The sequence below is a fragment of the Vombatus ursinus genome, unplaced genomic scaffold (assembly GCF_900497805.2).
Source record: "Vombatus ursinus unplaced genomic scaffold, bare-nosed wombat genome assembly UNPS02014945.1, whole genome shotgun sequence".
Taxonomy (NCBI): Eukaryota; Metazoa; Chordata; class Mammalia; order Diprotodontia; family Vombatidae; genus Vombatus; species Vombatus ursinus.
In genome coordinates, this window is record NW_020954723.1 from 26,244,031 (window position 1) to 26,260,060 (window position 16,030).

The window sequence follows — 16,030 nt, forward strand, 5'->3', positions numbered from 1 at the left end:
CTTCCTGGCTACCCTTAATGTTAGTGCCTTCCTTCTGAGATTGCCTCCAGTTTTATTTATACGTAGTTGTTTGCATGTTGTCTTCTCAGTTAGATTGTAAGCTCCTTGAGGGCAGGTTTCTGTTTTTCTTTTCTTTGTCTCTTAAGTCCTCAGCACAGTGCTTGTTGACATATTGACTTCTCTTCTCCACCCCTTGATTCCCAGATGCATGCCCTCTGACCAAAGGAGACACTGAATCATATGATTCAGAACATACTGCCTGTGATATGCCTTCTCAGCCTTGTTAAGTCTTAGTTTTCCTAAAAGGTCTAAAAGTTTTGAGTTTTGAATGGACCTTTATAGCATTCCAGAATGCCACCTGTTTGAGAGTGATTCAGTATGTGAAAAGCTTATTTTATTCCATGTTCCCAAGTCTACTCTTGAACTTACATAGTGGTAAAGTAGAGTCACTGATTGGAAGCTATGGGGTTCCATGGCATTTTATTAGGTGCTCTGTTAGCCCTTATTTTTGCCAATGCTTGGTGGTTTGGGAATGCAGAGCCAAATCCTGAGGTGTCTTAGGATTGTAAAGGCACCTTAGAGATCATCTAATCCAAACCCTTTGATAGCTGAGGAAACTGAAGTCAAACAAAGTTAAATAACTTGTCGCAGGTCGCACAGAAAACGCAAGAAATAAACTCAAAACCTTTTGACTACAAATCTAGTGTTATTTCCTTTATACCATGAGATCCCCTAGTCAGCCCTCTCTTCTCCCTCCTCCTTGACAATGGAAGATGACATATGGCTGTTCTTGGAGGATATTGCTAGACCTGGAGTTCAGGGGCAGTTATATGTGCTGGCACCTGATGCATTTGGCTATTGATATGGCAAGACAGGATCTGGTTAATTGCATGCTGTAATTTTATATTCTTTACCTTCCATCACTTTCTTCAAGTCTGATCTGTTCATGAGGTCCACTGAGTCCAGGAATCTGAGGAGTCTGCTCTAGTTGCTTCTGTTTTAGGTCATATGAGTCTGCCGCTTTTTTTTATTATGCTCCTTTTCTTCATTGGGGCATTTTTTAGGGACACTGACAAGGGACACAAATGGTTAAATGAGACACTCAGCCACCAAACACTCAAGGAGGTACTTATTAAGTACCTTGTATGTGGCCGACACTGTGCTAGGTACTAAGGACAAAAATTCAATGAATGATACAATTCCTGTTTCCTAGGAGCTTATATTCTAGTGGAGGAGACAACAAATAACATTTGTTATCTACTGAATAAATACAAAAGTATCTACTGAATAAATACAAAGTTGATGAATACGAGGTAGTTGCAGAGGTAAGACACCAGGAAATGGGGGTTCAAGAAAGATTTAATGTAGAAGTTGATGCTTGAGCTGTAACTTGAAAAGAGGGATTCTGTGAAATGAAAGTGAAGAAGTTCATTATAGGCATTGGGGACAGTCAGTGAAAATGTTGAGGAAGGTGTATTGTGGGGTCACTTCAAAAGAATTCACAGACTCAGACTGTCTCCAGTTCAAGCAAAGGAAAGGCTTACTTTGGATTGGAGGGGGTTGGAATCAGAAACTGGGACCCATGTTGGGTGCCATAAATATGTTGAGGTTCACGATGTGTTACGGGGTTGTCTCGAAAGAATTCATAGACTCAGACTATCTCCAACCCAAGCAAAGACATTTATTGAGGATTATGCTCTTAACAAGCAAGCTAGGCTCCTTAAAGGAACCAGCGGTTTAGCAAAGCAAGACAGATTTTTATAGAGCAAAAGATGCAATTACATCATTACAGAATATATGAATTTTAAAATACAGGAGGGGTTTATTGATATGGAGAGGGGTCTTAGCCTTGGTGGAACTGCACATGCACTTACTCAGAATGCATACAGAAAAGCCTACTGGGGGGATATTAATGTATGATAATGATATTATAATAAGCTTCTCTATGTCGTAAGTTAACCTTAGGACAGTTCTTTGCTATTACAGGCATCCACTTAGGCTATGATTTAGTGGTCAGACATCCTGCTCAGTATCCTGTTGGTGTTGCTTTCTCATTGGCTGGCTGTTATGGTACTGTCCGGGACTAGATGGCTAGTTGGCTATTGTGGTTGAGAACATGGGCACACCTGCTGTTCTAGTGAGTCAGTGAGGCATATGAGGAAATTGAGATATTGGGTCTGGGGGCAGTGGCTAGAATTCCATCAAAAAGACCCAGAGACAGGAAGTGAAATGTATGTGAAGAACAAGAGAGAAAGACAGTTTGGCTCCATTACTGAGTGCAGGAGGTGGGGTGATGTTCAGTGAAGCTGGAAAGATAGATTTGGGTCAACTTGTAAAGGGCTTTAAAAGCTAAACCACGGAGTTTATATTTGATTCTAGAGGCCATAGAGGAAGCCGTGAGTAGGGAAGTGACATGGTTGGATTTGTGCTTAAGGAAAATCATTTTGGCAGCAGTAAGAGGATGAATTGGAGTGGGGAGAGATTTGAGGTAGGTAGGTCCATTAAGTTATTGCAATAATCGATGAGAGAGGTGGTGAGAACCTGAGCCACGGTGGTAGGTATATGAGTAGAGAGAAAGGATCAAATGTGAAAAATGTAGCACTTATCTTCCAGGGCTGTTGTAAGGATAAAATGGGATATTTGTAAAGTACTTTACAAACATTAAAGTGCTATAAAAATACTAGCTATAATTATGTTATAGAAGTATAAATGCAGGATTTCCAAACTGATCAGTATATGGACTGAGCGAGAGTGAAAAGTTCCTAATTCCAAGGCTGTAAACCTGGGAGGCCAGAAAAATGGTGGTGACTTCAATAGAAATAAGGAAGTTTTTGGAAGAGGGGGTAGGCGTGGCTTGCATTGGGTAGAGGGGTGGGTGGAGATAATGAAGTCTGTTTTGGACATGTTCATTTGAAATGTCTCTGGGACATCCAACTTGGGATGTGGTTTAAACGTATGGGACCTGATGAGGTTCTGAGAGAATGTAAAGAGGAAAGACTAAGGAGCTTGTGATCCACAGTTAGGGGATGTGATCTGGATGATGCTGAATCAGCAATACATTGAGAAGTGGTTAGATGAGTATGAGGAGAACCAAGACAGAAGCAGCTGGTGGTGAAGTGGCCAGAGCGCTCGATCTGAAGTCAGAAAGACCTCAGACATTTACTAGGTGTGCAACCCTGGGCAAGTCACTTACTCTGTTAGCCTCAGTTTTCTCAACTGTAAAATGGGGATGATAGTATCTTTCTCTCAGGGTAATTGTGTGGCTCAAATGAGATATTTGTGAAATACTTAGCATTGTGTCTGGCGCATAGTAGGTGCTTAAGAAGTGTTTATGTCCTTCCTTCCTAGTCCTGTCCCTGTCCTTCCTAGTGTCATGAAAGTTCTAGGTGGTGAGGGTCATCAGCAGTGGCACATGAAGCAGTTAGGTGGAGAAGGATGAAGCCTGAGAAAAAACCATCTGATTTTCAATTCACAAGTGATTGGTAAATTTGGAAAGGGTGGTTTCAGTCTAGGGATGAGGTTAGAAAGCAAATTGCAAAGGGTGAGAAATGAGTAGAGGAAGTGGAGGTAGCTAGTATAGATTTTTCTAGCAGTTTGGTTGAGATAGGAAGGAGAGATAGGATGATATAGAAAGAAGATCCTCCCCAGAAGTCTTGTCTCATATTTCTTTATCTCCAGTTTTATATCCTTGAGCCTGCCATACTCAGACCAGTTAGCTGAGTTCAATTCATGGATCAGTATATATTGCCTCTTAGGTTTAGAACTTGATATGTCTTACTACAGGATGAACAGTATTGAGGTGAACCTGTAGGGTTTCATTTCCCCTTCATCTTGAATCATCAAATGATTTTGACTGGAAGATGGTAGCTCTCCATTTCTGAGTGACCCTGGCATATTGGACAGAGGCATCTGTGAACTCTGAATTGTCCCCATTCCTCTCATATTATCAGATCACAGAGCTAGCCTCAGTGATCTGTAGGGTCTATGTAGGAGTCAGCCAAGGAGCCATTACTGGGGTGTGTAGTTTACTGTCCTGTTCAGGCCAGGCATAACCAAATTAATAATATAATATGCTATATTATGTTATATACTATATTATAATATAATTAATAATAATATACTACCATCATTTGATAATAGTGTGGTTATCTACTGCGTGCTGTATGGCATGAAGGATCTGCCATTACACAATCCATAATTGGCAACTCTGGCTTCACAGTTATTATAGTGTCATCATTTAACATTTTGGTTACTCTTAGGATCCAATAGCAAACTACCAGTTGCCTTTGAAAAACTTTTGATTTGATGAAAATCTGACTTCTCTGTCTCCCACCTTCCCCTTCCCAATGAAAAAGAAAAACAAAACTCCTGTAACAAATACATATAGTCAAGCAAAACGAAATTCTCACATTGGCTGCGTCCAAAAATGGTATGTCATAGCCTGCACTTTTGAGTCCATCACCTTTCCTGACTGGAGGTGAAATCATGGTTGATCATTATGTTGGTAAACGTTCCCAAGTCTTTTAAACTTATTTGTCTTTGTAATGTTGTTATAGTATAAATTATTATCCTGGATCTTCTCAGTTTACTCTGCGTCATTTCATACAAGTCTGCCTTCCCAGCTCTCACTAAAACCATCCATTTTGTAATTTTTTTAAACTATTTTTCCTTATTTTTATTTTTGGTTCCAAATTCTCTCCCTTCCTCTACCCCTAGCTTACTCATTGAGAAAGCGAGAAATATCATATGTATTACACATACCTTTCATAATTTCTTCAGGACAATAGTATTCCATCACATTCATATACCATAGCTTGTTCAGCCATTCCTCAATAGATGGGGATGCCTCAGTTTCCAGTTCTTTGCCACAGAAAAGAGAGCTACTATAAACATTTTCGTATATGTAGGTCAATTTTCCCTTTCTTTGATCTCCTTATCGCTTGCCTCTTAAAAGATGTATGCTGCCCCACGGCCTCTGGCATTGCCCTGCCCCAGACCCATTGGTCACTTTTGTCTGTTGCCAATGAGGGACTGCCAGAGCCTCATTAAATCCTGATTGAACGTGGAGACCTTCAATACTATGCCCTCATCTGGATATGGACCTAAAGACAAGACTGTCTGAATTGTAGTCTTTACCTAGTTGAAAACAAATGTGGTATTAGGAATAGAGCCCTTGATTTGGAATCAGGAAGTCCTAGATTCAAATCTCACCTCTGACATTTACTAGGTGTGTAACCCCAGGCAAATAATTTAACCTTGAGTTTCAGTTTCCTTATATGAAACCTACTGCATAAGGTTGCTTTAAAACTTAAGTGAGATCATGTACATAAAGTGCTTTGCAAACTTTTTAAGCGCTGTATAAAATGTCTGTTGTTTCTCCGACAGTCCCCACTGAAAGAACGTGGCTTTTCTGGTTATTAGGTGCTGATGAATATACTGTTGTCAGAACTCAAGCCAACCAACCATTGAGGTTTTTTTTTTTTTTTAATTTGGTCAGTGGAATATGATGCAGCAGCTTATTTGGTGGGAATGTCTCACCCACGGTAACATCTATCTTCTGGGCCTTGTAACTTGTAACTACTCTGGGTTAACAGTCTACCTTTGGTCCCTTAGGACAACTCAGTGGATCTGAGTTTTTTTTTTTTTTTTTGGCAAGGCAGTTGGCATTAAGTGACTTGCCCAGGGTCACAGAACTAGTAAGTGTCAAGTGTCTGAGGCCGGCTTTGAACTCAGGTCCTCCTTACTCCAGGGCCGGTGCTCTATCCAATGCAACACCTAGCTGCCCTTGGATCTGAGTTTTCTTAACTGCAGACTGTTCCTTGACTAATCATCAGGTTATTGATGTAATGTGCAACACCTCAGTGTGATGAATGAGCTGTACCTTACCTGGCTATGTTTTGATAGACCAAGTTATGACTGATTTGGGTGTTCAGATGCCTTTGGGGAAGCACAGTAAATGTGCACTGCTCCCCTTGCCAGATGAAGGCATACTGCTTCTAGAGGCCTGAATATACTGTGACAAAGAAGAGTGCATTAGTCTGGTCTATTGCTGCACACACTTTCCTAGAAGACTTGTCCAGTTGTTCTGATAGTGGCATTAGGACTGACTACAGAAACTGCTGGTACCATTTGGTGGAAGGGTACTGTTAGCTGATAGCCTCCATGTCCGGTCTGTCTTTGGTACTGGCCAAAGAAGAGAACTGAATGGTGAAATAACCAGGCATTTTTTTTACCTCTTCTTCTGGAGTTCTTTGATGACTGCACATATATGTCTTACTCCCTCTGCGAGGTGATCCTATTTTTTGTTCACATTTTGAGAAAGTTCATCAGTCAGCAAATATTTATTAAGTGCTTACTGTATGCCAGGCACTGTGCTAAATGCTAGGGATACAAAGAAAGGCAGAAGACAGTCCCTATTCTAAAGGAGTATTACATTTTTTTTGTTTTGTTTTGTTTTGTTTTGCTTTTTGGTGAGGCAGTCGGGGTTAAGTGACTCACCCAGGGTCACACAGCTAGTAAGTGTCCAGTGTCTGAGGCCGAATTTGAACTCGGGTCCTCTTGACTTCAAGGCCAGAGCTATATCCACTGTACCACCTAGCTGCCCCAAGGAGTATTACATTTTCATGGAGAGACAACATATAAATAACTAGGTACACACAAAGTATATACAGAAGAGATGAAGGTAGTTTGCAAAGGAAAATGCACTAACAGGTGGGGTGGACTAGGGAAGGCCTACTGCAGAATTGGCAGAAGTACTATCGGTTTTTTCTTCACATTGCCAATCGGGATAGCTCTAACATTTTGGGTTAGGGAACCAACATGGAGATTGTGCTAATTACTCAATATATATATTTTTCCTGTATCATATCTGGGGTTTGTGCTCTGGTGTTGTCTGGGACCCACCAACCTTATTCCTTCCCTCTTCATTTAGAGGCAGTTGATGGCACAGTAGATGGAAAGTTGGACTTGGAGTCAGGAAGACCTGAGTTCAAATTTGGTCTCTGACACTTATTACCTGTGTAACCTTGGGCAAGTCACTTAACCTGTGTTTGCTTCTGTTTTCCTCAGTTGTAAAATGAGGATAGCATCTTACAGGGTTTGTTGTTGAGCACCAAATGAGATAATATTTGTCAAAAGTGCTTAGCACAGTGCCTGGCACATAGTAGGTGCTATATAAATATTTATTCTCTTCCCTTCACTCTCCTCCCCTCCCCTGATATTTTTCCTTAGAAATTTTGCAGTGAATAGAATTTCTCTAGCCATTTCTATTGGATAGAATTTCACTAGCTGGCTCTATTTTCGAATTTGGGTAGGTTGTCAGCAACACTGAATCACCAGGGTGTAGGTTGAAAGTGGCAGGGGAATTGGGTATATCCAATTTATCTGGACCCTCCAAGTCTTCCCTTCTTGTGTCCATTCCACATCTCAGAGTCAAGGCCCTTCCCACTTCATGATTTGACCTTGAATGTAGAAACTAACATGGCTGGGCATTAACTTTTCTGTGTCATTGGTCTCAGGTTGGGTCTGGGCCTCTTTTTCTGCTGCCTCAACTGACTCTTGACACCTTTCAGTGATTCTTACAAAGTTAATTTATGTGTTACTAGTTACTCCTGCCAAGGTCAGGTCTGCCCTCTTTCCCTTAGAGTTGGCTTAGAGTAGAGAGCAACAGACACACCTCTAAATCTTGGATCCTTTTAATTTTTTTCCTTGTTGTGGCCATTTTATGCCCATTCCTCCCTGTCCATCGGAACTGAATGGCTTGGACTAGATGATCTCTGATTCCTTTAATCTAGGTGTCAGCTGAAATATGGGATTGATGAAATTTGATACCTAGTTAATAATAGCTCACATATGTGGTTTTTTTTTTGTTTTTGTTTTTGTTTTTTAGGCAATTGGGGTTAAGTGACTTGCCCAGGGTCACATAGCTAGTAAGTGTCAAGTGTTTGGTCTGAGGCCGGATTTGAATTCAGGTCCTCCTGACTTCAGGGCCAGTGCTGTATCCACTGCGCCACTTAGCTGCCCCTACATATGTGGTTTTAAAGTTTAAACTGGTTTTTCTTTACTACAGCCCTGTGAGATAGGCTAGTGTCAGTTATTGTCTCCATTTTACAGATGAAGAAATTGAGACTTTTAGAAGTGAAATGACCAGTTCATGGTCATATGATTTATACATTTTGGTTACAGGTGCTGGTCTTCATGACCAGTTACTGAATCAACAGTGGCTTCAGGAGAGGCTCAGAGTTGGTTTTGGAGGGTGGTACTGCATAGTGATCATATAGTTGCTGTTGATGACTTTTACCCAGTTCTCTCTTGATAAATTGCTGATGGGGCCTTAGCTTATAAGTGCTGATTCTTTTTGGTGATATTTCTGGCCATTTCATGCTTTACTGTCTTGTATTGTTTTATAAGGTAATAAATGAAGAAGACTTTATTAAGAAACTGGACTGCAAACCTGACCAACATCTGAAGGTGGTTTCCATTTTTGGAAATACTGGGGATGGAAAGTCTCATACCCTTAACCATACTTTTTTCTATGGCCGTGAGGTCTTCAAAACATCCCCAGCTCAGGAGTCCTGCACAGTGGGGGTTTGGGCAGCCTATGACCCAGTCCACAAAGTGGCAGTAGTAGATACAGAAGGGCTTCTGGGAGCTACTGTCAACCTAAGTCAGAGGACACGGCTGCTGCTCAAGGTTCTAGCCATCTCTGATTTGGTCATCTATCGGACTCATGCAGACAGGCTGCATAATGACCTCTTCAAGTTCCTTGGAGATGCTTCAGAAGCCTACCTGAAACACTTTACTAAGGAGCTCAAGGCCACCTCTGCCCGCTGTGGCCTAGATGTCCCTTTATCTACTTTGGGTCCTGCAGTCATCATTTTCCATGAAACAGTACATACCCAGCTGTTGGGCTCTGGTGAGTAGTTGCAGATGCATATTGATCTTGTTGAATAAAAGAAAGAAATGAAGTAGTTGTTAGTTTGCTAGTACTTTCTTGGTGATTGGTAGTATAGTCTTTTCTTTTCCCCTTTTTTATGTATTTCTTTCTCTCTTATGTATAGTATGGGTATAGTAAATGTTGGCTGATTTCTTTTCCTTCCCCCAAAAGAAGGAAAAAAAGATGTGGAGGAGAAATTTTTTATAAAACAAAAATCTTAGGAAGAACTTTTTTTAAAAAAAGAATTTTCCTAAGTATCACATATAAAAAAATGCTTGACTTGGAGTTAGAAAATCTAGGTTGGCATGATGGCTCTGCCCATTTTCTGTATGTCCTTGGACAAGTCACTTTTTTCTGTGTCAAGTTCCTTACCTGTAAATTGAAGGGGATAAACTAGACCGAGGTTTCTCCTATTTATTGGTGTCAGGATCCCTTAAAAATTATTGAGGACTGAAAAGAGCTTTTGTTTATGTGGGTTACATCTATAAATATTTACTGTATTAGAAATTAAGATTCATAAAAATTTAAAATATTTATTTATTTAAAAACAATAATAAATCTATTACATGTTAACATTACCATTTTTATGAAAATTACTTTTTCAAAACAAAAAAAATAGATGAGTAGCATTGTTTTGTATTTTTTTGTAAATCTCTTTCATGTCTGGCTAAATAGAAGACAGTTTTAGTCTTAGCTGTTTCTGCATTTAGTCTATTGGGATATGTTGTTTTGGTTGAAGTATATGAAGAAAATCCAGCCTCACACAGATATTTATTTAATAAAGGGAGGAGCATTTTAATAGACAAACAAATGTCTTAGTATTATGAGAATAGTTTTGACTTTGGGGACTCACAAGGGTCAGTCTTCAGACCACATATTGAGAACGGCTAGACTAGATGATTATTAAGTTTCCTTCTAGTTCTAAGCCCTTTGATCCTATGTTAGTTTGCCTTGACCATGTTAGATGTTGTTTTCTTAAATTGTAAACTTCTTGAGGTACTTTTCCCATGGGTTAGTATAAAATATTTGTTACTATATTTTAAGTAAGAAATAGTAACAAAGTCTACTGTGAAGGTCTGTTTGAATAATGATGTTAGATACTTGTCTTTTAAATTGGTTAGGATAGGATAGGAGCAGTTATTATTTCTGATCTAGGAGGATTTTTCCATATTATTGTGGGGAGTGAGGGAAAAGGGGGTAATGATAGTGATAACCCCCCCAGGGGAAAAAGAAGCAAAAGAAAAAAGTATCAATGAAACATCAAAAATTCAGAGAATAAAGCAGAAGTAAGTTCAAAAAGGGGACATGGGAAATCTATGCAATATATTTTTACATTATATCCTATACAACCCTCTTTTTTTCCTATCCTTTGTGGAAGGAAATGTTCATGTTTGTTGATGTTTTCAAGTTCATATTAATAAAAAATTAAGTTAATGAATTTAAGAAACATTACTACTAATATATTACATAAACTATCCTTGTAATTTGGGGAATTGGGAATAATTATTTGGTGATATGTAGCAGAACCTCATTGCAAAATGGTTTTATGTTGCGTGGATTTGGAGATAGCATAGGTAATTAACTCCATTTAGTAAAGAGCTGATATAAAATAATTATCCTGTAGCACACTATTGGTCCCATCTTCTAACCTAGTATTATAAAGGGGTCAGTTCCAGAAGTAACATGATTTGCTCATGCATTCATCAAAGTTTTAATGTTAGGCCTGAATTCTAGTTGAGGGGGCGCCCATATTCTGTTTGCCAGTTAAATACCCTAAAAGTAATATTTTACTCGAACCAGAGAGATCAGGAAGGAATAACATAAAATCAATAATATTTGTTTTAGGGGACCTGTATGAGTAAGAGAAAGAAATTTCTTTACTTGGAAAATAGAAAGGTTGATCTAAAAGATTTTCCTGGTTCTTTTCAGCTCTATGATTATGAATTTAAGAAAAGATTTCTTCTGTGTATTGGAATATTGAGCTTCTTTGTATTAGAATATTGTAATTTAATCTTCAGGGCTTTGGGAAAGAGGTTCATTGCTATCTTAGGGTCTGTAATTGAACCATCTTTTTATATCACCTCTAGGATGTTGTATTATCAAGAATTCTTTATAGAAATTTGAGGTAGACTTAGAACAGACAAATTCTTTATAGTTCTGAAAAAAGAGAGTAGAACCAGGAAAAAGTGATGATTTGATTTGATTTGATTTGATTTGTCACCTCTTTTATTACATATGGTTTCTACTTCTCTTCTATTTGATGTGGCTCTCTTCCTAGGCTTAGAGATTAATGAATTGTCTTCATTTTATAAATGATACAGGCTAAATTATTGGAGAAATGTTTTGGCCAGGGGCCCATTCTGTGCTGATACTCAGCTTTGCTTCATTTCAGTTTGTGGCTTCTGATTAGCTGTGGGAGAAATAGCGGTTTTAGGCGCCTTGTTTGTGTGTACTCTTTCTACTCCCTTAAAAGGTCAAAAGGGCCTAAAGGAAGAAATAGCTAGGAACAGATGAGAGAGACTTCTTTTTCTGTCTTGCTAATTTTCTTTATGAACTTAAGGTAGATGTCAAAACTAACAATCTTTAGATTATCAGAAAGTTGTTTTTTTTTTTTTTTTAAAGCTCTTTGCTCATGTACCTGGATTTGTGCCTTCACAGATCACCCCTCTGAGGTGCCTGAGAAGCTGATCCAGGACCGGTTCCGGAAGCTGGGTCGATTCCCTGAAGCTTTCAGTTCCATCCACTACAAAGGAACAAGGACTTACAATCCCCCTACAGATTTCTCTGGGCTCAGGCGGGCCTTGGAGCAGCAGCTGGAGAACAACACCACCCGTTCTCCCAGGCACCCAGGGGTCATCTACAAAGCACTGAAGGTCAGTGTGTTCCTAGTGACCAGTACTCATCGAGCTCCTCGTGTTCATTTTGTGAGACGGCTATTGGGAGAGAGGTGGGTGGTTAGAATACATGAGCAGAATCTGGCGGGTAGCAGAACTCCTTCCTGTTGTCTTAGCAGATGGAAATTGAGGTCTACAACCTGGGGGAAAGTGTGAGGAGCCTAGGAAAAGGAGATTCAGCTCTGAACTGTGCTGCTGGCCCCCTAGATAAATTCCATGCTAGTCTTTCACCAGGCTTCACCAGGCCCCTCATCCTCTATCTCAAAGAGCTTTAAATCGTGTAATTTGAAAGAAATCAAATAGCTTGTTTCTCTTGGGTTTCCTTGCAATGATGGTGTGTGCATGTATACATACATACACACATACACACAATATCAACCTATCTGCACATATACATGCACACATATATACACACATACATTTGGTTCATTTAAATCCTCTTAAAGTATCTTTTTATGTTGCAGGTTTATTTATACGATAGAACTAATGATATCATCCCATATCATGATTGATATAGGATCTGTCATTGTAATATGTCAAGTCTATAGCTTGGGTTTAGTTCTTGCCTTCCAATATTAATACTGTAGTATTCCAACTGTACCTATCTGGAAAGCTCACATTCTTGCTACCTGCTTATCATATCTCCTCATCAAATGGCATTTGTTAAACATCCACATGCATATCAATACCTCAGAATCGTATTGGTCACTCGTCCACTGGTCTGCCTTGTTATGAGAAAAACCAGTGGAACTTTGGTGCAAGAGACTAAAAGGAATGGCTCAAGGTCATAATGATTGGAAAATTAGCAATTTGTGTATTGCTAAGGCATAATATAATTCTGATATCTACTATTTTTTTCATGTACATGCATACAGACTACTCCCCCTCCCCCACAAACCTATGCATACCTGTCCAAGTATTCCTGGATCCAATATAGCTAGAGACAAAAATCTCTTAATACAAATCTAGAAACCCTTTACAGTTCATGCTGATGGGAGCTTGAGGCTGCAATCATAGCCATTCTCAGACACTTAACCTAGATTAATATTTAAGTAAGATTATCAAAGGATACTCTGTGTGCTGAGGAGACTCTAAGGCTCTCTGAAATCTACTCCAGCCCTGTTTGCTCGGTACATTAAGGAACAGGAGGAAGAACGCTAAGGTCTTTCAGGCTTATGATTCATAAAAGTTGTCTGGACAGTCTGTATGATTACAAGGACTCTGACCAAATTGGAGTTATGATAATTTTTATTTACTGATGACACGTGGTTTCCATAGGATCTTTATTTCTCTTGCTGAAGTGGTAGCATATGATATTGAATAATTGATTTTAACAAATTTGCTTGGCTTCTCCTTCACCAATGATGTAGTTATTAAAATTTATAAATCCTTGAAATATTTCATAAAAGTTTAGTGCTGTTCTTCAGATTGGAGTTGAAAAGAGCAACATTGTTATTCTGTTAGAAAGGCATAGTTTAACTTTTTTATTAGGCAAGGTAATTAATTAATTAGAGCTTAAAATCAGAACCAAGGGGATTACTGGATTAGAGTTCCCATGATTCCTACCTACCCTCAACAGATCTGTCTAATTTCACTAACTTCTCCTCCCTTTTTCCTTATTTCATGTTAGTCTCTTGCCTCCTCAACTTCTCATTAGTGTACTTAGTAACCTGTGAGAGAGGTTCCCATGTTATAATAGAATTTTCAAAATAAGCACTATTTGATGGTGAACTTGCTTTTGATCCTAAGAACTTTTTAAAAGTAAATTCTCATCGAATGAATGACCCCGATTCAGAATTGTGTTACCGAATCTGAGATCTCTTAGGGGTTCGTTCACATGATGTGAACTTTAGTGGTTTTGCCAATATCCTAAAAGCTTAATTTTGCCTTTTCCTTGTAATACTTCCTAATGTAAGTTGACTTCTTAAAGATTTTTAAAAAGAGAATTACATTTATATCATTGATATCCCCTACCATTATTCTTCATTAAAATTCGGAACAACCAAGGGCTTCCTTTACCTCTCATCTCTTACTAAACGAGAAAGATAGCTATGGGAGAAATAGATTAGTGGGAGGAACCGAAAAATTAACTTTTATCTTTTATAGTCAACTCCTTTCCACACATTGCATTATTAAACTATATCCAGAGGCAGTTTCCTTGCCCTTTGTGGGCCTTATAATAATCTCCTTGTCACCCAGCAAGAATGTTGGTACTACTTCCTTTAGCGAAATTTCCTACTGTCCAGCTTCGTACTAGGTCGCCTTCTATTTATCATGTGTTTTCCTTGTTTTATGCTCTCTCCCCTTGCTTACTTGCCACAGTGATGGCAGGAACTGCCTTAGCACAGAGTCCTGTGAGGGGAATGTATTCTAACAGAACCAGTAAATTTGTCTTGCCTAGTAGCAGAGGACAAACTCTTTAAGAAATAGTAATGGTGGAATATCAGTACTAGAAGTCAGTGGGAAGTAACCTTGACAGTAGAGAGGAAGCAATTGAGGCCCAGAAGGGTGAAATTATTTGCCCAAGTTAGTATTAGCTTGTACATTTAGTAAATGACAGAGGTAGAGATTAAATTAGAATTAGCACCCAGGACTTTTTTACTGGAGAGAAATCTAGTGGACTTTTCTATTACATTATATTCCTTGTGAGTCCAGACTGCTGCTGTGTAATTGAGGCAATCACTTAAAAATTAATATTGGCTTTGTATAACGTTATTCTTTCTTAGGTCAGCAAATGTAGAAAACTTTGGCCCTCAAATTCCATCACAAGAGAGTATTGACTAAGTGCCTACATAATCATTATTGGGTGGGGGTGGGGAATGAGGGAGAGGCAAACCTTGTATTATCATTTTACAGTCTAAAACTCCACATTTGAAATAGGAAATGTATTGCCAGCTCTTGTTTAGTGCTAGCCATGTGGGTACAATAGAGAAAGCCATGTTGGTGCCAGGGCAACTGAAATTCAGGATCATCTGGTCTCTAAGCAACCATTCCTAGATATGCTACAAATGCTTTTCCGAGGCTTTTTTCAGAAGGGAGACCCTTCCCTGCCTTTCTCCTCCAGCCTTGGGATCTTGGGAGGAGAGAGCCCAAGAAACCCAGGAATGATGTAAGATCTGGAATCTTGGATGGGGAGCAAGTTTGGATCATGTGGTATTATCTACATTGGAAAAGAAAAATCAGGTTGCAGTTGAGGGAGGACAACTTTCATCCACTCTGGTACTTATTAAACTCCCTAATATTTTTCTCCTTTGGGTTCGGTAAGACAGCTGAAGCCTGGCAGTGCCAAGCTATTAAACATCATCTAATTCTTCAGTGACCACTGTAGGAAATGATTTGTTATCTTACCCACTTTCTAGAAGATGATCCTCAGGGAGTTCTCTGCGACCGGCATCTGAAGTAATAACATCTGGTTTGCTTCGGTGGCAGCCTACCCTCTTCTGTGATGTCATAAGGAGTTGTTGCCTTAGCAAAGATAAACCTATGAGAAACAAGTCTGTGGATAATGACAGCTGTTTTTATGATCTTACTTCATAGGAAATCAGCTTGTAAATTGAGCCTGGAAACTTAAGATTGACTTAGGAAATCTAGTGTCTTCTCCCTTTCTTAAATCAAAGGGAGTAGCCCAGCAAATATTTGAAGCAAAGATGATTGTTGCACTCTCATTGCTGTTGGGTCACAATTCAATATTTTTCCTGCCATTAAATTTATACTGACAGTTTTCCAAAGTAAAATTCCATACCAAATGATGTAATTAATAGAGCAAGTACCTAATTATCCTGAGTTATCATTTAGTAATAAGAAAAACTTTTTGAGTGAAAAGAAATATTTAGTTTATGTCATCCCTTTTGAGGAGGGATTATATTATAGTGAAAAGAACATCATAGTTGGAATTCATATTCTAAGTACTCCTTTGACCTTAGGCAAAAGCACTTAACCATTTTTATCCATAGGTTTGCCATGCCTAAAATATGCACACTCATATTTGTGCCACTGTGAGGAGGTATTCTGGGGAAACTGCTTTGTTATCCTTAAAGAATTACTGTATAGAATTGGTTATGAATTACTTATCATGTTTTCTTCCTGGACTTTGGTGCTTCCCCCCACCCCCATAGAATTTTTTAAAAAAATCACTTACACCATCTTATAATTTCAGTGAGACGTCAGGTTTCAACTTCAAATTATTTACTCATGAAATAAG

At 39.0% G+C, this 16,030-nt stretch overlaps 1 protein-coding gene across 2 annotated transcripts in view; it reads left to right on the forward strand.

Moving 5' to 3' along the window:
- ZFYVE1 (zinc finger FYVE-type containing 1) overlaps nucleotides 1–16,030 on the forward strand; it is a 56,726-nt gene that overhangs the window by 20,672 nt on the left and 20,024 nt on the right. Inside the window, exons 3-4 of one of the 2 annotated variants that reach the window (XM_027844857.1) lie at nucleotides 8,410–8,914; nucleotides 11,594–11,808. The exons of the other annotated variant lie outside the window; for it this stretch is intronic. Of the exons in view, the coding sequence (XP_027700658.1) occupies nucleotides 8,410–8,914; nucleotides 11,594–11,808 (720 nt within the window). The remainder of the gene's footprint in view (nucleotides 1–8,409; nucleotides 8,915–11,593; nucleotides 11,809–16,030) is intronic. 2 annotated transcript variants of the gene reach the window in all.